This window comes from Porites lutea, chromosome 4, assembly GCF_958299795.1.
Source record: "Porites lutea chromosome 4, jaPorLute2.1, whole genome shotgun sequence".
Lineage (NCBI taxonomy): Eukaryota > Metazoa > Cnidaria > Anthozoa > Scleractinia > Poritidae > Porites > Porites lutea.
This window is the reverse complement of record NC_133204.1, coordinates 13,655,781-13,678,280: the sequence shown is the minus strand read 5'-3', so window position 1 is coordinate 13,678,280 and position 22,500 is coordinate 13,655,781. Positions and strand designations below refer to the sequence as shown.

Here is a 22,500-nt window from a genome sequence, read left to right as displayed (position 1 = left end):
TGCATCAGAGCTAACTGGCTATTATTCTCAGAGAACAGAAAGTGAATCTGGCTACGAAACTAAACCAAGCATAAACACCGAAGGTCGGCATTCGTTCGGCAAGTGACCGCGTCTTGTATTAATCAAAATTTTATGTGTTTGCCCTCTTAATGATGATTAAAATTAGCCAATCAGCGTGCGAGATATAATTTACTAGTTATTGTAAAAAATATCCTTCCTATAGTTTTTTTTGCATTTTGTTAACTTATGTTTGCAACACTAAAGAATTTCAATTTATTACTGGAGTCAGAATGGCTCAAAACGTTGTGGAATCTAGACTGACATTTATTTGGAGAAAAAAAAAATCCGATGAGCAAATGGCACTTTGAATTTACATAGTAAAAATACTCTAAATTTGTATTTTTTTTTTCCTGACTAAGAAAAAGGTTGATTTCCATATTACAGGCTTAGTTCATCGTGACGTTTTGTATACGCTTGACTACGTGTTAAAATGACTACACTACGTTCAGAAATTAGTTCTGACTAAAGAAAGGTTTAGTTAAACTTTCAGGCTATCAGCCTGTCCGACAAAGTTTAGACGAAGGTTATTCTTCGTTTTATTACAAAGTTCTAAACAGAAATATCAGGAAGTAATCATGAGGTGAGTGGTATCTTGAGGGACAACCAACCGTGTAACTGTGGTTTTCAGTGCTTATATTAGTTGTATTGGCGATAGAAATGAACGACATTTATACGTAATGTAAAGGCGCTCATAGATCAAGAAGGTTTTTTTGCAGTGGTTTTTCCATTTTTTCACTTTTCATACCGGTAGTATATATCCACGGTCTAGCCAAACTCGTGTATGTCACGCCGAATATAAATAAATCGCGTAATTATCACCAATCTGCAATAATAATATTTTTTTCATTTAGCCTAAAAGTGGAAGTTTAAGTCATAATAATACTGCAATAGAAAAAAGGAACGGAAATTAGATTACACATTATCTTTTAACAGAAATTTAAGAAATGTTTAGGCAGCGATTCTTACATAATTTGCCATGTTGTCATTATGCAAAATAAACATCTGTAAAAAGGGGAAAATTAACTCCGGCAAATCTTGGATTTACCACTGAAAAGAATAACTCTAAGATTTTGAACGTACCTTTTGTAGCCCATGGTTATCTGTATCAATATTTCCTCCTTTTAAAAAAAGACAATAACAAAATCATTGGACCCTTCCACGGTTTGTGAGATAGACAACGCGTTGGAACGAGAATAGTTATTATATAACGTGGGGTAACAAACCTATGTTGAGGTCGCTATGAAGGAGAAATACGGCGAAAGAGGATAATTCTCTTGAATCGCAAACTTTAGGGCGAAATATTAAATTAAGTTGAGGTTGGACAATTAAGAGGACCACTCTGAGTCTAAACAATAAAGGTTTTTCCTCTTAAGGCTCAAATACGACTAGAGGCCATACCGTACCGAGTCCTTGAAATTTCTTTCTTTTTTTCGGCATTATAACACGCTGGCTAAGCAGAATTCTAACGATCGTTGCGTGGTCTTATGCGAACTAAATTTTAATCAAGTATCCTGATTACAATTTTCAGATCTCAGTATAATTGTCTTGGTCTGAAATGGGTAAATGAAATTCAGCGTATCAATATCAAGCATTCAAAAGTAAGAGGAAGGTGTTTGTCTTTTAATACTTTGGTTAATTTCTCGACGAAAGCGTTGCTTCTAATAAAAGCCATGAAAATTTTCATTTTAGGCAAATATTCAGAAATTATAAGCAACCTAAATATACATACAAGGGAGCAAAGAAGTGTGCGGACTCAATAAACCGAAAATTGAAAGGCAAATCTGAACAACTTGTTAATGCCACATAACTAAATCGCAAATGTTTTCAATGAATATCTCTTGCTTCATTGCTTGCCCTGTAAACTGGCCTGGGTGAAGTAAATCCTTCGCTGTTTGTAACAAGCTACACCTCAGTGGGGCAAAAAAATTGTGCTTTTGCGATAGGCTTCTATTTTTTGGGTAAGAATATTAAAAAACATTCTGATTCCCTCTGTGAGAATGACAATAACAATGAGCTAAATGTCTGTGCGTATTACCTGCTAAACTATTGAATGAGAGGTTAATTATTCTACCTACTGCAAAAAAATGTTATTTTGGCTGCTATTTTCTGGTAAGAGTATCCAAAACATCCTCATTCTGTGCGAATGCTCCTTTTGCATCTACTGTTATTCGCCCTGTTGTAAAATGGTTAAACCACGACACTACAGTGTATTACGGCCTCGTATTTTGCGCGTTCTCTTGACCTTATATGGTAAAATGACATAACAGACATGTTTGTCTTAATTTGGCTATTTCTGCAAAGTACAACATTTTCAATACAGTACAAACTAGTGACTAAGAACCTAGCTAAATTTGCCAGTTAGGCCCCCTCTATACTAGACCTGTTTATCCTGCATATATTTGAGCCATGTTCATATTTTCTTCAATCTATATAAGATATTGAGGATATTACGTGGCCGCGCGGAGATTAACCTGCAAGCAGTGGTTTCTCCAAGCCGGACGCTACGTTACGAAGGGAGAGAAACCACTGCGAACATCCGTCTGCTCCTTTGATCTAGCCGCCGTCCAGCGCTATGGACGAATAAATTAACTTTAAACATGTAAATCCTATTTGAAAGCAAGTTTAGGCTCTCGCGCATTTGCTTACGCTTACAATCGCTGTCTTAAGGTGGCTCGACTGGATTTTTTTGGGGTTGATACCTCCCCAGTTTGAGCATCAACTACATCGGCATAAGTAAAGATATGGAAAAAACGTTAACACAGCTGTGTTATATAAAGATGAAAATTTCTTATAATCTGGGTTTTATTGTAATCGGAGTCGCCATGGCAACGTAATGACGCCATTACGTTTTTCATTTATCTTTGTGTTTCTCTGTACCAGGAGTTTTTTGAAGCAATCGCTTAGGGGAGTATGTTCCTGCCATAATTGGCTCCATTATGGCAAAGTTTGAACAAATTCTATGAGAGCGTTTTCGAAATATTTTAAAATGCAGTTTTAAGAATCATAAAAACAGTGAAATAGCATGCTAACCACACAATTCGCTGATATTTTAAGAAAATGATAAGCCTTGGGAACGCGGCTTCATCTCATAGTGGTTTGATTCCGTTGAAAACTGCATACAAAAAAAGAGGGGAATTGCTCTGGGCGATCGCGAGTAAGAAGAATTTTATTAACTTGCATTCAGCTACTTTTGATACAGTTTTTGGACGTAATTTTGTCCACGCCTAAAAATTTCGCATTTTTCCAAAAACCGCTCGATAAATTTTTTTATAAATTCGACAATCCCGAGATCAATTGTCAAGAAACATTCCGTGCAAGTTTCAAGAACATTGAAAACAGGGAAGGCTTTTAAATAGGGCCTCAAATATAGCCAATTTCCCCCCCAGATTTTTAGTCCATGGGCCGATCCTGATTTTGGTACCGATTCGAGGGACAAAGGATGATTGCTGCGAATTGATAGCACATAAGGTGGAGATTGAAAATTTGCATGATAACCTTTCTGCAGGAGTAGCTTTCAAGATATTTTTTTCATATAAAAGTGCCGGTAATGAGCTTTGAGGATACTAAACGGGCACTTAAAATTTACTATATCTTTTGTAGTTTAATTTATTATGAGAGACATGGGAAGTTTTTTGTTGCGTTTTTTTTATCGCCAAAATATTATTTGTTCTGAATTTAACCAAAGTAGAGCGTAGAAAACTCAAAAGTAGCGTCCGAATTGCATTATGGGTAAAATCCAAAATGGCGGCTACCATGGCAAGGGTAGTGGGTTCTTGATTTGCCGGTTTAATAGCCATTTTACCATGTAAAACGCAATAATTTCAAGAAAAGTCAGCAAAATCATCTAGTTAATAAAGCGCTAAAACTTTTTGAGGCAAAAGTCTTTGAACTTTTGACTTAATAAAAAGAATTTTGGAAATACTTACAGTTCTTGTACAATGTTCACTTCGATAATCCGATATGTATTTTGCTCATATCAATCATAAACGTCTGTTTATATATTTATAAATTTTGAAATATAATCTAATTTTAGGAATGATCAACCTGTTGCAGTCAACATTATTTGAATTATCGGTTATTCGGTATTGAAAACTCAATATGATATGCCAATTTTTAATACATAGATACATATGGTTTATTTAAACACGATAAAATCATCAGTCTGAGAAGGTTAAGCGAAGTAAAAAGGATATCAAGACTACATACACCTGAATGGCTAACATGATTGCCATGTGCTGGGAAACAGAAAACTAGAAAGCTAACTGGTTTACTTCCCTTTTGAATTGACATAGCGATGTTATTCTTCGTATGTTTTTTGTGGTAACTCATTCCAAATCATGGCACCGCTATGAAAAAAAAAACTTTTGGAAGTCCAGACTTTCGTAAATTATAATATACCGTATGTGCTGTTATGTCCCTGTTTATTGCATTTGCATTGCGACTTAAACGCTGAAAAATCTGATACAAAAAGGGTCCTCATCTAAGAAGGAGTGTTGATGATGCTGAGGAGTCAAATGCAGTCAAACGTTTCTGCAAGAAGAAGTGGATCATTCACTGTACCGACGATAGCAGTGATTTAGTTAATCCTAAAGACGAGGAGTCGTGGAAAACCTTGCTACGTGCAGCACAGATTCGAAATCACCAAGAAATCGTACAACATTCGAAGTCTTTAAGAGACGGAGAAGTTTCGCTCATTTACTACCATCGTAAGTGTCGAAGCATTTTTACAATGAAAAATGTATTAGATAAATTATCCCAGCAATCATCCAATAGCCAGACTCACCAGGAACAAGTGGCTAGGAGAGTCTCTATTCGAGGATCTTCCAATATTTCCACAACATACGAGCGCATTTGTATTTTTTGTGAAAAGCCAAAATATTTCAATGGTACAGGTTAGTACAATGCCGAGATATGCGTGCAGATAGCTCTATCAGAAAGATTGCTACACAAAAGAATGACAGCAAGATTCTTGCCCTTGTGCCGCGCGAATTAGTTGCAACAGAGGCTTGTTATCACAGGACATGCTACAGGAGCTTCACTAGACCAGAAGCAAGCAGCAGTGTGAACCCTGATATGAGCAGTGAATCTTCGGATGATGAATATGCCCGTCTAGAGTCTGATGCTTACTAGATGCTTTTTGACTTTATAAGATCAGATGTGATAGAAAATTAGAAAAACGTAAGGCTGCTTGAGATGACCCAGTTACTTGTAGAGTATCTAATGTCATTGGGGGCTAAGGAATGTAAGCCATCAACAAAGAAGCATAACAAAAGGAACATAGAAGCAGAATTCAGTGAATTGATCAAGTTTGAAAACTTGCTAAACAGCAACCGTGTAGTCCTAATCCCTGCTAGCCTAACGCTAGTGCAAATCGCCAGAAATTTACTAAATATCCTTATGGCAGAAAAAGAAACCAAAGGTTCAACAATGAAGATCTCCAATATTCAGAAAGCTGTGGCTGACATCCGCGATGCTATTCTAAACAAAGAAAGCAAAATGTCATGGCCACCACGCCCTTCAGAGCTCAATGACAGTGCGTTTTTGCATACCTTGCTGACTGGCAGCAAATATTCGTTAGAGATAATCTTCTCAAAGAGTCCAGCGGTTGATGAAGTCGTTCGCGCAAGACCTGTTATTTGGAGTAACCAGAGGGAGGATTAAGCCACCTAAACAAATTCTTCTGTGGTATGCTGTAAAAACTCTCACAAACGATGTAGAGCTAGTGTCTATACTAAACCGTTATGGTCATGGCATTTCTTATTCCCAGCTTGAGTATGCAGGTGAGCGTCAAGGCCCTAAGCCAAGAACATATGTTGAAGTAAATTGCCAGGAAGCGTTAGAAAATACCCGAAGGAAAAACCTTTTGTGGGTTTTAGTGCGCCTTCTTTCATTTCTCTCACGCAGCCAGATCGGATTACAGCACATTGATTGTGGTATTTGAAGATACAGATATATTTATTCTTTGAGTGTCATTCAAGTACTTAATTCCGTCTTCAATAGTTTTCAAGTGTGGAACACAAACAAGAGTTAGATACATCAGCATCACGAGTATAGTGCAAGCCATAGGTCAAAATTTGTGCAGCAGTTTCCTTGGCATGCACGCTTATACTGGTTGCGACACAGTAAGTGCTTTTTCTTGGACGGGGTAAGATTGGTGCACTTTGAATTGTCAAAGAACAGAGATCCTTTCAGGAAATGTTTGACCTCTTAGGAGTGGAATGGGAATTCTCAGATAATCTTTTCCAGATGCATCAGAATTTCACCTGTCGTATGTACAGTTCCCGCCCAGGGACAAACAGCATCAATGAGCTAAGATATAGATTGTTCTGTTCAAAGAGATGTAACATCGAGTCCGACCAACTACCGCCTTGCGCTGATTGCCTGTATAAACATGCGTGTCAAGCAAACTAGCAAACAGGAATGCGGAGGCGAAGAATTGAGAACGGCCCTGAAATTCCGAGCCCCTTAAGACATGGCTGAATTCAGGATGAGAACAAGTTAGGGATTGATTGGATGAGTGGTCAGCCAGCGCCCGCAACAGTTTTACAGCTACTTTCTTGTTCTTGCACCAAATCTTGTATAGGCTCCCGAACTATAGCTGCCTTGCGAATGGTCTTAAGTGCACAGACAAGTGCCGGCTCTCCAATTGTGACAATAGGCGAGAAAAACAAGCTGTCACAGTAGAAGACGATGCTGACGAGGACTAGAATATGTGGTCTGATTCTGTTTTTCAGCATTATTTCCTTTGGCTGTCGACATGATAAATAAAATGTGTGTGGATTTATTGACCACAGAAGAATATAGTCATTGCTAGTCGTTGCTACATTTAAACATATGACTTGCCAAATGTACACTCAAAATACATAAAAAACAAGTGGTCATTGTAAGAGGAATTATAATGTTTTGCATGTCAACCTCGGATGTCCAAAAAGTATGACTTTACAGAAAAACCACAATTAGTACCGGTACTTTTGCTAGAGATATGGAGAAATCTCTAGCAAAGCGGAAGAGTTTGTATCTATGGTGTTTCAGTTTACAGCTTTAAGAGCAGCTTCTTTCACAGCTTGAATATGAGGATTGTGCATGTTCCTTTCAGTTTTGATCGTTTTTGGGCACTTTAGGGGACAAAATTGGATCCAACATGGCCGCCAAAAAGGTAATTTCATATTATAGCAACGTCATAGGTAGCTATAACACCTGAGTCAAGCTAGTATCCAGTTGTCATCTAGAACTATCATTTAACAGATTTTTCAAACAATTAATCTTTATTACTTTAGTTTATATCGATCCTCTGGTTCAAAAGGCTACTTTTCTACGTTACCATGGCAACCAAAACCAAAATCCATCTAATTTTGCTACAAAAGCCTCGAAAATTACTTGCAAAACAGTGGTACCATTTAATCATCTAGACGTGCCCCAAAACATGAGTAAAAACATGAGTAAAAACTTATGTACGTACATTTATTCGACATTGTTGAAAGCTGAGTGACGTCACTTCATCACGTGATAAACCCTATAAAACTACTCATTTGACGTGGTTATCATACATTGAAATAAACTAGAGGAGTCATAGTTTTTAAAAATATAAGCCACTCTTTGTCCCTCTTTTTGGTACCAAATCATCAAATTTGGGGTCCTGGCCCACGGACTATTTGTGTTTACAAGTGCGCGTCCTCATTATTCAGTTGAGCCACCTTAACGCGAGCCTGCTGTGAATATTCATTATTTCTTTGGATTATTTATTCCTATCTACTTACTTTGTCAAATGTAGGCGAACCCAAATGGAGTTGAATTCCAAGGGACCATATCCAAGTTCAAGAGCGAAAAGGAGAATAAATTTCGTCGTTGCTTGTTCACGTCATCCATAAATGGCAAAGTTAGGCATCTTCACGTCGTAGTCGTGCAAAAATGGCAAAGAAATGCAAAAATAAAAGCGTGATGCACGTGCAAAGTTGTTGTTTTGCTTATTAAACTATTGTTTTGTTGAAGTTCTCGTTGCCCTCTTCTCGTTGGATATTCGTAGTCATCACGTGGACGCGCATGCTCGATGGAAAAGCAAACGGTTGCTCGCAGTGGTTTCTTTCCCATCGAAGCGTAGCGTCCGGCCTGGAGAAACCACTGCTCTCAGGGTACGCGGAGATACGAAATTTCTCTTCGAGTGTTGAGAAATATTTTCAACACGAGAAGAGAAATTTGGTATCTCCAAGCGGCCATGTAATGTTCTATTTATTATATAAACACCACTGTTGTTTATAAATAAAATTCTGTACACTTATAAAATATTCAGGAACCCTATTGAAGACCACTTTAAGTACTCTTAGTTACAACGTTTTTTTCCTTCAGAATTAAAAAAGAACCTGTTTATTTTAGACAAATACCCAAATTTTTGGCAAATAACTATTTTTGTAAGAATCTGTTCAAGCCAGGGAATTGCGGGTTCTTACACGCGAGTTTTTAATGTATTTTGACCGGTCCGAGTTAAAATTTGTTTGGCCTGTCAACATGACCAGCACTGTTCAAAAATCATTTCGAGCACTGGCTTAATGACCTCCTTATTTACCTAATATTATTCTTACACACTCCAAGATAGGAATCTACAAAATGGAAAATCCTTAAAGGAATAGCTATTTCAATTTAAGAGGGAGAATAGCTCCTTCAGATTTTCTTAAAACACCCTAAATAAAATAAATAGAGGTGAACCCGAACAATCTGCATCAAATCAGCTCTTTACACAGGCATTGGAAAAACCAGGCAAAAGGCAGCGCAAAACATCTTCAAATTCAAGCTGAAGACCGCCGAGCATACAAAGAAGAAACAGTGACACCCCAAAGACTTTTAAGAAAACGTAACAACCCTTTCACAGGCCGTTAATTTAAGATCATCTAACACTGAATAAATTTAAGTCCGGGATTTTAACTTACATTAGCTTACAGGAATGATAAACATCAGTCATAAAGAGGAGTTTACATTCATTCAGCGATTCATTGCACGGTCGGATAAGATAAAAAATGACAATGGTTATATGCTTTTCGGTGAAATTACATAACTTGCACATTTAAGATTACCTTATTTTCCGCCCCAGAAAGAACGAAAATGCATCGAGGTGCCTAAGCTTATCTCGTTAAAGTGAAATTAGATTTCATCGCTGCGTGACAAGTGACGTGTGGTATGGCAAAAAAAAGCTGATGCAATCACGAAGAGGTTGTAGATTAAACAAAAAAAAAAATACAACCAAGGGATGGACCATTAGAAAACTTATGGGCGGGCGGGCAGGCGGAGTACAAAAAAAATAGTCGCGCAAGGGAAAATTAAATGAAAAAAATTCATGCACGCCAATTAATCGCAAAAAATATTCATGCTATGGCCTAAAAGAAATTCATACAAGGAATTTGATAACGAAAAAAAATTCCTGCGGCTCGAAAATTCCCCACACCCACCATAACTTTTCTAATGGTCCGTCCCTAACGTACCTCTGTTTAAGCGTCCTGACACTGAATAAATTTAAGCCCGGGATTTAAGCTTGCAGAAACTCATAGGAATGACAAGCAACAGTCACAAGATGGGTTTGCAATTTCATTGCACGGTCGGATAGGGCAGAAAAAAATGGCAATGGTTATACTTTTCGATGAAATTACATAACTTGCACATTTAAAATTACCTTATTTTCCGCACCAGAAAGAACGAAAATACATCGAAGAGCACTTTAAGCTTACTCTATCTCGTTCAAGTGACTAAATTAAATTCAACGCTGCGTGACAACAAGTGACTTGTGGTTGGTCAAAAAAACTGATGTCATCACGAAGAGGTTATTGATTTTGTAACAAAACTAAAGCGAAAAACTACAACTAACGCACCTCTGCGTAAGCTTTCTAAAAAGAATGTTTTCGTAATAGCCAAAACGCCTTACATCCGATACATATTACCAGTGAGGTAACCTCGGCAAAATTAAAAGTAAGCTCAAATTTGAAGATAGTCACTTACCTTCCCCTTCCTGTTCGTCCTCGTTTATACGACGCCTGATTTCCTTTGCTGCCTCTCGCTCCGTTCTTCGCCGCTCGTCGCTAATTCGGCGTCTATTTTCTCTTGCTCCCTCTCGTTCATTCTCCAGTTGCTCTTCAGTGAAATTGTGTCGCCTTTCCCTTGCTCTCTCTTGCTCTTTTGCCCGTTGCTCGTCAGCAAAATTTTTTCTCGCTCCCTCTCCCGTTGCTCGTCGGTAAAATTGCTCCTTCTTTCTCTGTTTCTTTCTTGCTCCATTTCCCGTTGCTCGTCAGTGCAGTTTCGCCTCCTTTCTCTGGCTCTCTGCCGCTCTCTCTCCCGTTGAGCTTGTCTTGATTACCGACTACTTTCCCGTTTTCTCTGCCTCTCTCTTTCTCTATACTCCAAACTAGAGGACATAATGAATGAAAATTCTAGAAAATACGAATGTAAAAACAATTTCTGTCAACCGATACAAAAAAAGATAATTTCCTTTTGTTCTGAGTTGACTTCGCTGAACTTCTAAGTTGTTTAAGTCTGGTTTCAATAAAATATTAATAATAATCTTTATTGAGATGACTTTTTCATATAAAATTTGATTTTCAAAAAAGATCTCATAAAATTAAAAAAAAAATACAAAAAACACAAAATTCGCAAAGACATTAAAAATCTAAAATATGTAAAAACTATTATAATGTACAAGATATTAACTCAAATTCATTTAAATTACAAATTTAAAAAGATTACTTTTAAAAATATTCAGAATCACGGATTGACTGATTGCCTGGCTAAGGGAGTCAAAATCCTTGGTGGCATGAAATTCGTTTAAACTACAAATTTAAAAAGATTACGTTTAAAAATTTTCAGATTCACGGATTGTCTGATTGCCTGGCTAAGAGAGTTAAAATCCTTGATGGCATGAAATGCAGTCCGTTGCTTACCCCAATTCCTCTTGACACTTGGAAGTCTGAGATTCAGCTTAGTTCTGGTATTATAATTATGTTGTTCTTGCTGTCTTATGAAGTTCATATCATGCTCAACAAGTCCATTTAAACACTTATCCACATAAATACATCTTCTCTGAAAACGCCTTTTTTCTAATGGAACCCACTTAAGAGTGGCAAGCGCATGCGTAGCAGATGAATAAAGAGGTCTGTCTAAAATTATTTTAGCAGCCTTATTCTGCAAGACTTGCAAACTGGTCATTAAGGTTACATTATGCTTGTCTCCCCAAACAAGGTCTGCATAATCAAATAAAGGCATGACAAGACTATTATAAAAAAGAAGGCGTGCACTAAAAGGTAATAAATGCTTAATACGATTAAGGAGACCAAGCCTTTGATTAATTTTGCCAGCAATGTATTCAACATGCTTTGTCCATGTAAAATCAGATGATATAAAAATTCCAAGGTATTTGAAGCTGTTGACATTATTTACATTGTGGTCGAAGATTGATACTGTTAGAGCCATTTTGCTTTCCAATTTCTTATTACTACCTACAAGCATACATTTGGTTTTCTCGAGATTCAAAGTTAGCTTGCATGACTATGATCGTCCGGATCGTCCCAGTCGTCTCAAAAAATGTTCAGACGATCGAGACGATCATATGGAAACGCTACCCAGACCATCGCAAACGATCCGGACGACTGAGACGACCTCGATCGCTCGGATAGAGTTGAGTTCTATCCGGACGATCGGGACGATCATGTAAATTTTGAAGCGATCATATGGAAACGCTCTCAGACGACTGGGACGATCGGGACGATCGAAGGCTATCCCAGAAATCATCACTTTTATTTCACTAATCGAGAATAAATTCAGCCCGGATGGCGCTGAAGCCGAAAAAATAATACACAAATGTTCGCGCGCGAGAGCTCCGCTATAAACGATCTACCAAAGGTACTAAAACATTCAGCAGCAGACATATATGCGGATGATACCACTATCAGTGCTAATGCTGATTATAGATCAGCACCTGGAACCTTAATTCAAGTTCTTCAAGCTGATGTTGGTAAAGTTGCACAATGGACCACAGACAATAAAATGGTACTTAACGAGTCCAAAACTAAAGCTATGTTAGAAGCTGGCAAACGTCTATATAAGAAGATGAGCGGCTCACTGTCCATGTAAACTCAGTCGAACTCGAACAAGTCCAGGCTCATAAACTGATAGGTGTAATTATTGACACTCAGCTTAATTTTAATAAGCATACTGATAATCTCTGTAAGAAGCTAACACAGCGTATTGCTGTTTTGAAAAAAAAATCAGGCGTCATTTACCCTTAGATCAACGAATTCTTTATTACAATGCCATGATAAAACAAACCATGATGTATGGCTCTAGTGTGTGGGTTCTACATCCGTTGATAATTTAAATAAGGTCTTCAGGCTACAGAAGCGGGCCGCACGCGTTATTCTCAATGCTGATACTAGAGCAAATAGAGTAGATCTGTTTAGAGAACTCAATTGGCTACTGATTAATCTTAGCTTCAAGAAGAAAAGGTGCGCATTAGTTTATAAACGTTTGAAGGGGGTGTGTCCCGATTATATGCTAGAATTACTCAAACGAAACATCGACGTTCGTTCTACTGAAAGACAAAGAAGATATGGATCTTTGAATTTAATTTGTCCAAAGTATAAAAGAGAATCAGAAGGTGCTAGGACTTTTCAAGTATCAGCCACTAGGTTTTGGAATTCACTTCCCAATGAAATTAAGTGTAGCTCTAGTTTAGAAATTTTAAAGAAGTCTTTATATAAGCATTTTTTGGAGTCTTATAAAGATGTTCATCACTTTACTATAGCTTAGGCTATTCTACTTTATTCTCATTTATTATATAGACACGAGTGTTTTACTGGAAAATATACCACTCGTAAAATTCATAAAAACTACATCCGGGACCCGAGTGGTTTATTTTCCGTAATCTCACACGTGAGTTTATCGATGACGTAATTTCGGTAATTTCCCTCTATTATTTTTTCAATATCTTTTTGTCTATATAATAAAAAGAACATTACACGGCGGCTTGAAGATATGAATTTTATTTTCTCGTGGCAAAAACAATATTTTACTCACTCGCTGCGCTCGTTCGTAAAATATTGTTTTGCACGCGAAAATAAAATTCATATCCTCGCGCCACCGTGTAATATCCTCTATATAATTATTTACACTTTGCATAGGGTTTAAATTACCTGAGTGAGGTACATAACGACTAAGATGCATTTCTACTCATTAACAGAAACTTACCGAAGACCGACAAAGATCGGACAGACAGCCGACTACAGGCCCCCTCTCACCTCCCAGTAAGGATTTAAGGCCTGGGTCAAATGTGTGTTCGGAGCATATGAATGATTGGCAATATCTGTGACAATAGGTTTTGCCCTTCCAAGCACAAATCGGGGAAATAAGCGAACAGAGAACTCGAGTGACTTCGGCGTATGAACAACAAGGGGGGAAACTAACTCTGCAACTCGCTTGGCTAGCGGGAAAGGAACTCGTCACTATTCCAAGGTACTAGGATCTGCTACAACTGGAAACAGGGCAGGACTCAAACTTGGACTTCAACAGTTTAATCTTCAATTCGTGCACGTAAATCATACAGTCAAGTAAATCTGCAATGTAAATCGTACAAGCATATAACTCCGCAATGTAACTGATCGTACAAGAATATAACTCCGCAATGTAAATCGAGAAACAGGATTAACAGTGCTCTCTTTGTACTAACCGATCAATTTATTACAACATCACAAAACAACTGGAAAGAAGGCTGAATAAGATCAGCTGAACACCGAAAACAAATCTGGATAAATTTAGTTTTAAAGTTCATATGTTAAACTAAATAACTCAAAATTAAATGTCAGTCAAACAAGTGAATTTAGGAAATTTACAAAGAAAGCTGTATAAAAGAATTCGAGTTTCCTTTGCTCAGGATTCCCTAAAATGTCAAAACTAAAAACTACGAACGGTTGGTATTTGAACAGGCGAAAGGTCTATTTATTCAGTGACTAAGCTGTATATCTATTCAGAAACAAATTATCCTTTTAAAAGTAAACATTGAAGTAAAATGTGTATAATTTAAGGGAACTAAAACAACTCAATGCCAATTCAATGTTAATTACGGCTAACACAACTTCAAAGGGAATATTTAAAAGCTAAATAAGAAATTCAAGGCAAAGAAAGAATTAATGGGAAATCTCTCCTTACATATCTCTCGCTAGGAGACCTAGAACAAAATGAATTTTTTCCCAAAAGTAAACCTTGAGGTTTTCTTGTGCCGTAACATTTAATTATGATCACGTGACATGTCGCGTGACCAAAAATTGAAAATGAAGGAAATTGGCGAATTGGTGGCGAATTTACTTTGTATAAGTAAACAAATTGGTATTTCTGGAAGAGGATAAACATACCTAATGTTATACGTTTAGATTGAATGTACAGGAAGTTTAAAATTAAAGTTTTAAATAATTCAAAATTAAATTTGGGCATTTAAAATGACGCTTTCCCTCATAATTTTTTTATTGAAGTGCAATGGACGGTCATTCCAAACGTGAAGTGTTAGAAATATTTAATATCAATTAGAAAAATGTTATTGCTCGATTCCTTTTCTTAAACCGGCCACCAATTGGTCAATAATTTACGATTTTTAACAAAATGATCACGTGACATATCAGGTGACTTATCAACACAATATTTATACTTGAAAATGTTAAGGACAATGAGTTCTTCATGTGTGCCAAATTTTAATTCAGCGCCATCATCTATGCCAAAGTTATAGTCAATAATTCATTTTCCACAGGTAAACCCCTTAGTCCCAGGCCTCTCTAATTAATGAATACGCAATCTTTTTAGGTCCACCTGTACAGAGTGCTGTTAATGTTCTTTTGGTTCTCATTTCCTGAATTAGCAATTGCCAAGTAAGTATAACCCTTGTGCTCAAATGACGTCATATCAACAGCTCCAAAAGTTGAAATCTTCTGGTATTCAGTGAACTGGTCCTGAGAGAACCGATACACCACTGACTTTATGTGGTAGGTGCCACCCCTACGCCGATTAGCCGCACCAAGAAATGTTTGACCGCACATAACAAAGGGATACAGGACCCTGGCCCGGTAAGTAGGAATAGTCTTAAATAGGAAAAACTGACTTCCATTCCACTTGTGAATGAACGACTGTGTGGGTTGAGAGGCAGTGGCGAGAAACACATCATCATTAACGTAAAAGGACTTTACATTCATTGCACTATGCTTTTGAAGGTTTTGCAGCTCGACGAAGTGCATCCCAGCCCTCTTATAAACTACTGATGTTGCCGACGGGACGGCGTTTGCAAAGGCAATGTAGCTTTCATTGTTAATTACAAACGCAGCACTTCCACGACCTGCCTCTGTCGCTATCTCCTGAAACTTTTCGAACATGTTGTTTTTCCACTTGTAGATGGTTGAGTTGATACTTTTCGTAACATCATCAAAGAGATTGCATGCGGTAAGAAAAGGTTCTTTCGCTATTGTAAAAAAATTAAAGCTGGCTCCTCCTTTCGTTGTAAGGTTTTGAAAGGCAACAAACAATGTTCCATTCCAAAGATAAATAACTGAGTTCAATCTGAACGTATTTTCATTTTGAACATTAGCAACAGCAAGATAATGTTCGCCAGAAATTGTAAAATATTCCACGTCATGCCCTCCATGTGTGCCTATGGTCTGGTAAAGAAAGAATTTTTCAGTCAAATCGTTGAACTTGTAGATAAAAGAATCTGTGTTATATTTTTCGGTGGTATCACTTTCATGGTTGGCGAACGCTAGAAAAAGACTTCCGTTAATGGTGAAATGTTCCACGGCGTGAGCTCCTCTGGTTGGTAAATCTTGGTATTTTTCAAAGTGATAACTGGAACAATCTGGATAAGAAAACAAATGAGAGCAATTCAGCACTGAAATAAATAAATTTCCTTAAGCCAGTTTTTTTCCTGAACACTTTAAAAATGCCAGAATTTTGGCAAATTTGTAATCGTTATTTTCCCAGCTATGACACAAACGCTACATTTCACGTTTTGCCGGTTTCTCGAACAGCAAAACTCTTTCGAAACTTTGGTTGTGATTTTTGTAAATGTTTGACCAAAGACAATTTGCGACCAAATATGAAGAATTACCACTGCTGTATATGTGTCGGGTGACATAGGGTGATCGTGGGTCCCACAAAGTACGACAGAAATACAATTAAATGTGGTTTAACTCGGTGTCATAATGTGGAATCCTAGAGTGCGCGTGGATGACGGTCTTGAGATGGCTAAGATTTTACCGACTTTTTCCATTACTTGAGGTCTGAAAGAGGAAGTATGTGTGGCAAAATAAATCCGAAGTATAATACATCTTACTGTACTTTCATTAAAGGTGAGCACTGCATTTAGCAAACTTTCATGTTCAACCAACTAAAGCACAACTGCTTGTATGCCTTTGTTACCCAAATAAACGTCATGTGATCAGTTATCAAAGAAATTTCCCCTTTTCCTTTGTCTTTTCTTTTTTAATTATGCGTACATATGCAGCTAAATGTAATGCCGAAATTTGGAAGAAACGGTTCTCTTCGGTAACATCACATGAACTACATTTGGACTGAATAAAACATGAAAACTGCAGTCTATTAAAGTTAATCCGCTCAAACATAGTTAAAGGATCGCCGTCACGGCGGCAATTCTTGTCGGAGGCATATCGGACAAAACCTGGACAAGTTGTTTATAATCCATTGCCTCGTCTTTATATTTCGTTCCTTACTCAGCCGTTCTTGAACAACCGACGCAACGCTTCTGTCTATTCTTTCTTCTGTACAGTGAGGTTAACTTAGTACATGATTTGTTTACAAAAAAATTGTTATTCTTAAGGTTTATCTTGTGTATGGCCGGGTTTCTTAATAATTAGTTTATAGTTTCTTAATAATTAGCTCACGGTACAAGGTTGTTCAAGGTTAAAAAGCCCACGCTGATAGTACCTGCGTTGAGGAGTAGTGTCGTTTATTTTATGGATTACCGCCTTAAAGTTCTACTACGATCAAATCCTTGACTATCATTTTTTTTTTGCTAGATTGGCAGTTTAGTACTTGAAGTACATGGTGTGCAAATTATAGCTTCATACGATTAAGGAAAGTGGTCGTTTTTTGCGCTCAAAAACCATTAATTTTAGTGCGCCATTACAACGCTATGTTTCCGTGGCCTGGTTACCAAGAGCACAAGACAATTGCTTTGTGACGTCATTTTCTTAACGCAGTTCACACGTACAGCATGACAAATTTCTTGAAGAACCCTGCTCGAACAATGTTCCCTTTCCTCCCACTTCGATGCGTTCTTGTTTAGGAAAACTCTTTCGATCTTACTACATTAGGCTCCGCATGTGTGCAGCAACCGCTTCAGTTGATAGAATTGAGCTGCACCCGAGTCTGACAACTGAATGAGAGATTCGAGGAATAGGTTTGTTTCCAGCTGACAGTTTCGCTGTTTTCTCGGTTTAATAACTTCACAGTGAAATCACGATGACGTCATTTATTATAATCAAAGATCCGGAACCATCCACCATCTTGGGTCCGCCATTTATTAATCAATTAATTAGATGTATATCCATTTTACTTGAAACTCGTATAAATCGAAAAAATCGTGATGGAAGAATTGATCCGCGTATTTTTAAATTTTGAATTTTGTGGTTAGCTGCTGCGAGTCCTCAGGAACTACGTATCCGATTCTTGCCAGTAACTGTTTGTGTTATGGCTTAGAAGGATTGGCGCGGTAATTCCAAGATATTTGAGGAAGAAGGGCTTAGTAGAACGTCTCTCATGAAGATGTGATTGTTTCTTTCTACTTTCTATGACATAAACTATAATTCTATCTCTTCTTTAGTCGAAATTTCAAAATTCGATCCACTCTGTCATATATATTCAGACCATAAAGCAAAAGCAATAGACCTTTTTACCGATACGGCGGCCATATTGAATTAATTCGATTTAAGGAGTATTATAGGATGCCCAGGGGGCATGAGCACATTTCGTTGGTATTTTCGAGCGCTTTTCGGAACATTTTTTCTTAAAGTTTTCTTAGAATAAGATTGTAATGGGAAAAAAGATTCTTGTGCCGTGTTTGGATGTAATAATTATCGCCTTTTTCCCGAGAAATATACAGTGAAATACATTATTTCTAATACTAAACTAGAAAAAGGCGATCATTACTACATCCAAACACGGCACAAGGATCTTTTTTCCCATTACAATCTTATTCTAAGAAAACTTTAAGAAAAAATGTCCCGAAAAGCACCCAAGCCCTTTGGGCATCCTATATGATTAAAAACTGAATCATTGGTTAATGAAATTCTAGCATTTTGATTGGCTTAGCCGTTATGGTATATATATGAGCTATTATACCATGCTCTCCATATATGGTCAGTGTACGCTTCAGTTTAAAATTGGAAGCTAGCTGAGATTTTTTTCGCGAAGGATAGAACGGCGCCCGAAGCAAATTGTTTTAATTCATTTCTTAGAACACTAGAAATGCACTTTCATCGAAAGAAAAAAGACAAAAACAAACAAAAAAGCCACAAGAGCTTGTTTGAAAGTTTGTCGAAAAACACATGAAAACACATGGAACTAAAGTACCTTGACCAGCTACGAAAGAAGACAAGTGCTGTTTCTTCATGATCGCGAAGTCATTCGCCGATCGAGTCACTCGCCGATAGATAACTGCGGCTTGTTTATCCGACATCAAGAATATAAATCACAAGTAACCAGCTACAAATACAGGCTATGCAGCCATTCACTAGAGCAATCGAGGCGGCAGTATAGCTTCTTTTCTCGTTCAGCAAAACCAGCTTGTGGCTTCAAAGAACTTCACAACAAGCGACCGAGGTAATAGTTTTTCTCCGTTGTTCTTACTTTTATAACTGCACCGAAAATCCAAAGGCACAGTAATTTTGACAGCTGTCACTTAAAAATTCTTTTCGTTCACATTATCTGCCAGGTTTTTTTAGCTGTTCTGCTGTGTAAAATCCTAGAATCCCGATGAGTTTTTAAAAAAACTTATGTTCATCGCTACAATGTTTTGATTTTTGATTCATGCAGTCCAGGCGAGTCCGTCCGCGCGTTGACAGTTTTGATAGACGTGTGACATGTGAATAGCGGAAGTCCCTTGTCTTTTCCGGTTTGTTCTAGTCGGAGAGATTCAACGAGATTTTTGTGGGCGTTTTTAATAAAACAATTATTCCACTCGCGCTTGTTGGATATGAGATGATTATAGCCAATTTGGCGCTACGCGCCTCGTTGGCTATCTATTTTCTCATATCCAAGCGCCCTCGTGGAATAAATGTTAAATACTCCTTAAATTGAATTAATTCAATATGGCCGCCGTATCGGTAAAAAGGTCTATTGGTCGAAGTTCAAGTAAAGTTTATTTTCTTACTAAGGAAGAAGCAAATTACGAAACGTCACTGACGGCCTTTTCGGGAGATAACTGGCTGACAGGTGCCTAGCAATATTAACACAAATTCCTTGCTGGTGGCAATAAAGCGGGGCTGCTATTGCTACGAGACATTAAAGATTAAAGAATTAGATTCCCGATCCAATACAAAAAAGTAAAATATTATTGTTATCATGACAGTGTAACTTCTGGCCTTATACGAATTTATTTCCAGCTGAGTATAAATACAAGGACATATATATGTTTGTGGCGATTGTGGCTCATTGGCTTTGTTTGCATTTATCGCGATTGTGGCTCATTGGCTTTGTTTGCATTTATCGCGCTGGTCGCCGGTTTTACGATTTATCACCGATTCCACATTTAAGTGCTGTTCCTTTTAGAAGTGAGTCATACCGGCATAACACTGGTGACCATCTCCCGTGAATCCTGGCTGACAGCTGCAATTTAAGTGTCCAGGGGTATTTATGCAAGTTACATTTTGGTGGCAATAATGGCTATCTTTTCTTCTTGAAGCTAAGATTAATCATTGCCCATTAGTTTATAAACGTTTGAACGGGGTGTGTCCCGATTATGTGCTAGAATTACTCAAACGAAACATCGACATACGTTCTACTGAAAGACAAAGTAGATATGGATCTTTGAATTTAATTTGTCCAAAGTATAAAAGAGAATCAGAAGGTGCTAGGACTTTTCAAGTATCAGCCACTAAGTTTTGGAATTCACTTCCCAATGAAATTAAGTGTAGCTCTAGTTTAGAAATTTCGAAGAAGTCTTTATATAAGTATTTTTTGGAGTCTTTTTGGAGTGTTTTGGTGGCAATCACGGCTACCGTTGCTGCATTCATCGATATGTAATCATGACAGTGTAACTTCTGGCCTTATACGAATTTCTTTCCAGCTGAGTATAAACACAAGACATATGTTTGTGGCGATTGTAATTGGCTTTGTTTGCATTCATCGCGCTGGTCGCCGGTTTTACGATTTATCACCCATTCCAAATTTAAGTGCAATTCCTTTAAGAAGTGAGTCATACCATAACACTGGTGACCATCTCCCGTGAATCCTGGCTGACAACTGCAATAAAACTGTCCAGGGGTATTTATGCAAGCTGCATTTTGGTGGCAATCATGGCTACCGTCGCTGCATTCATTGATATCTAATTAAAAAGAAGGGAAAAAAATGTAAAACATAATTCAAGAACGACATAAACTTTCAGATCAAATGAAAATCGGGCAATATTATACCATGACATTGGCGGCCATTTCCTACGAATCCTGACTGACAGCTGCAGTTAAAGCTTCCAGCGGTATTTGCACAAGTTGCATTTTGGTGGCAATCATGGCTGCCGTTGCCGCAATCATCGATATCTGAATAGGATAAGTAAAAAAGAACAATTAGCAGAAGAAGTTCACGTAAACTAAATTTCCTCAATAAGAGAGATACAAGTTACGAAATGAAGTGGACGTATTTTGGAAAACTATAGCTGAGAAGAAAAAAAAAAGTGTCTGGCAATGTTTACACAGGTTGCATACCGTTGGAAAGCTTATCTGCTGTTGCTAGGAGACAGAAAAAAAACAGTGAAGTGTTAAAAAAAAAACGCGATTTTCGATCCATTATTAAGAAGTAAAATAAAAGGTGTATTGTGACACTGCGGGAATTTTTCGCCGGGTTGTTTTTCTTTCATTTATATTCAGATCACTGGAACTTTAGCAAACTCGGACATTGTTTTCCCATGACATGTGCGGAATTTTGCGCCGGGTTGCCTTTCTTTCAAGCTTAAGTGCACTTCCTGCTAGAAGTGAGTCATACCATAACACTGGTGGCCATCTCCTGTGAATCCTGGTAGACAACTACAATTGACGCTGCATTCGTCAATATCTATATAACATGTTGAGAAAACATTATATAACATTAGGCCGGTTTCTGTATTTTACAAATTTTAAATAAGCTACTCTTGCCCCACTGTATGGTTGAAGTGGGAACGCGAATTGTCTGTGTAGAAATTTTTGAACACTGTGTCAGGCGAGGCGGTAGGTTCGAACAAGGTCTGTGGGAACGGTGGTACGATGGGTGCGCACATACCCTCCCATGGACCGCGTCCCGTGTTTTGGAGGGTTGAGTCTCGTCATGAACAAGTATTGGGTGGGGGGCGGGGGGCGGGGGGGGAGAGAAACTAGGTACAGACAGTAAAGGAGACTCGAAAATAGAACACTTCAGTCCTTATAGACCTAGCTTCATAGATAGTTAGATATAGTCACAGGGTGCAGAGGAGTTATTTGTGATGGCAAGCGAACTGAGTCGTCTCTGTTTACTGTACTATGAACTTGACCTATCAAACCGTCATGCGATCGTGTTACGAACCTGGTGAAATTTTATCTTATGCTCGGTGGGAACGAACGTCACCCGAGGGACCACGACGCATTCGGAAAGGCTTTCCGAGCGAGGCACGAAGTGACGGAAGAAAAAGAGACTTTATTATATGTTAGTCGCGTTGTTATTCGTCCGTAGTTATTACCTTCAGCGGTTTTCCGGAGCATTGCATAATATTTTACCAGGTTTGTACGACGATCGAATGACGGTTTGCTGAATTCTACAGTATAAAAACAAAGGCAATGCGTGGTACAAGGGTACAATGAACAATCAAGGTCACAAATAACTCCTCTGTGCCCTGTAATATAGTCTCCTGATATATAGTGTCCTGTAGCTTGGTGGTAGAGCATCTGGGCTATCAAATTTTTTTAGGTTGAACAGAATTGAGAGAAAAGCAGAACACGTCTCCAAAAATGATGGTCCAGTTTTGATTTTTAACACTTATATGTTTAGGCATTGAAAGTGTTTCCTGTCGTGTGTCGCTACGGATGGAAAGAACAGGGACATGGATTGAAACTTGAAGTTCAGGGTCAACGTTTTTGAGTATTAATGCTAAAGGCCTGCAAAAATCACCAAAAAACTATTATCATGGTTATTGCTCCCTGATGATTTGTCTGATATTTTCTTCATAACTCTAACAGGAGCATTTTATATGTGATT

At 37.9% G+C, this 22,500-nt stretch overlaps 2 protein-coding genes across 3 annotated transcripts in view; both read right to left on the bottom strand.

Annotated features, from left to right (window-relative positions):
* Positions 1–10,860: 10,860 nt before the first annotated feature.
* Positions 10,861–11,541, bottom strand: LOC140935113 (uncharacterized). The gene has a single exon (XM_073384647.1). The coding sequence runs from the start codon at positions 11,539–11,541 to the stop codon at positions 10,861–10,863; it is 681 nt and encodes a 226-aa protein (XP_073240748.1).
* Positions 11,542–13,592: 2,051 nt separating this feature from the next.
* Positions 13,593–22,500, bottom strand: part of LOC140934903 (uncharacterized) — a 19,250-nt gene continuing 10,342 nt past the window's right edge. The window contains exons 1-4 of one of the 2 annotated variants that reach the window (XM_073384463.1): positions 21,280–21,736; positions 20,715–20,837; positions 20,504–20,626; positions 13,593–15,919 (exon numbers count right to left, since the gene is read on the bottom strand). In XM_073384463.1, coding sequence (XP_073240564.1) covers positions 14,877–15,919; positions 20,504–20,626; positions 20,715–20,837; positions 21,280–21,382 — 1,392 coding nt within the window. In that variant the 5' untranslated portion in view covers positions 21,383–21,736 and the 3' untranslated portion in view covers positions 13,593–14,876. Of the gene's footprint in view, positions 15,920–20,503; positions 20,627–20,714; positions 20,838–21,279; positions 21,737–22,500 lie in introns of those variants that run through there. The other variant, XM_073384462.1, reaches the window with a different exon arrangement.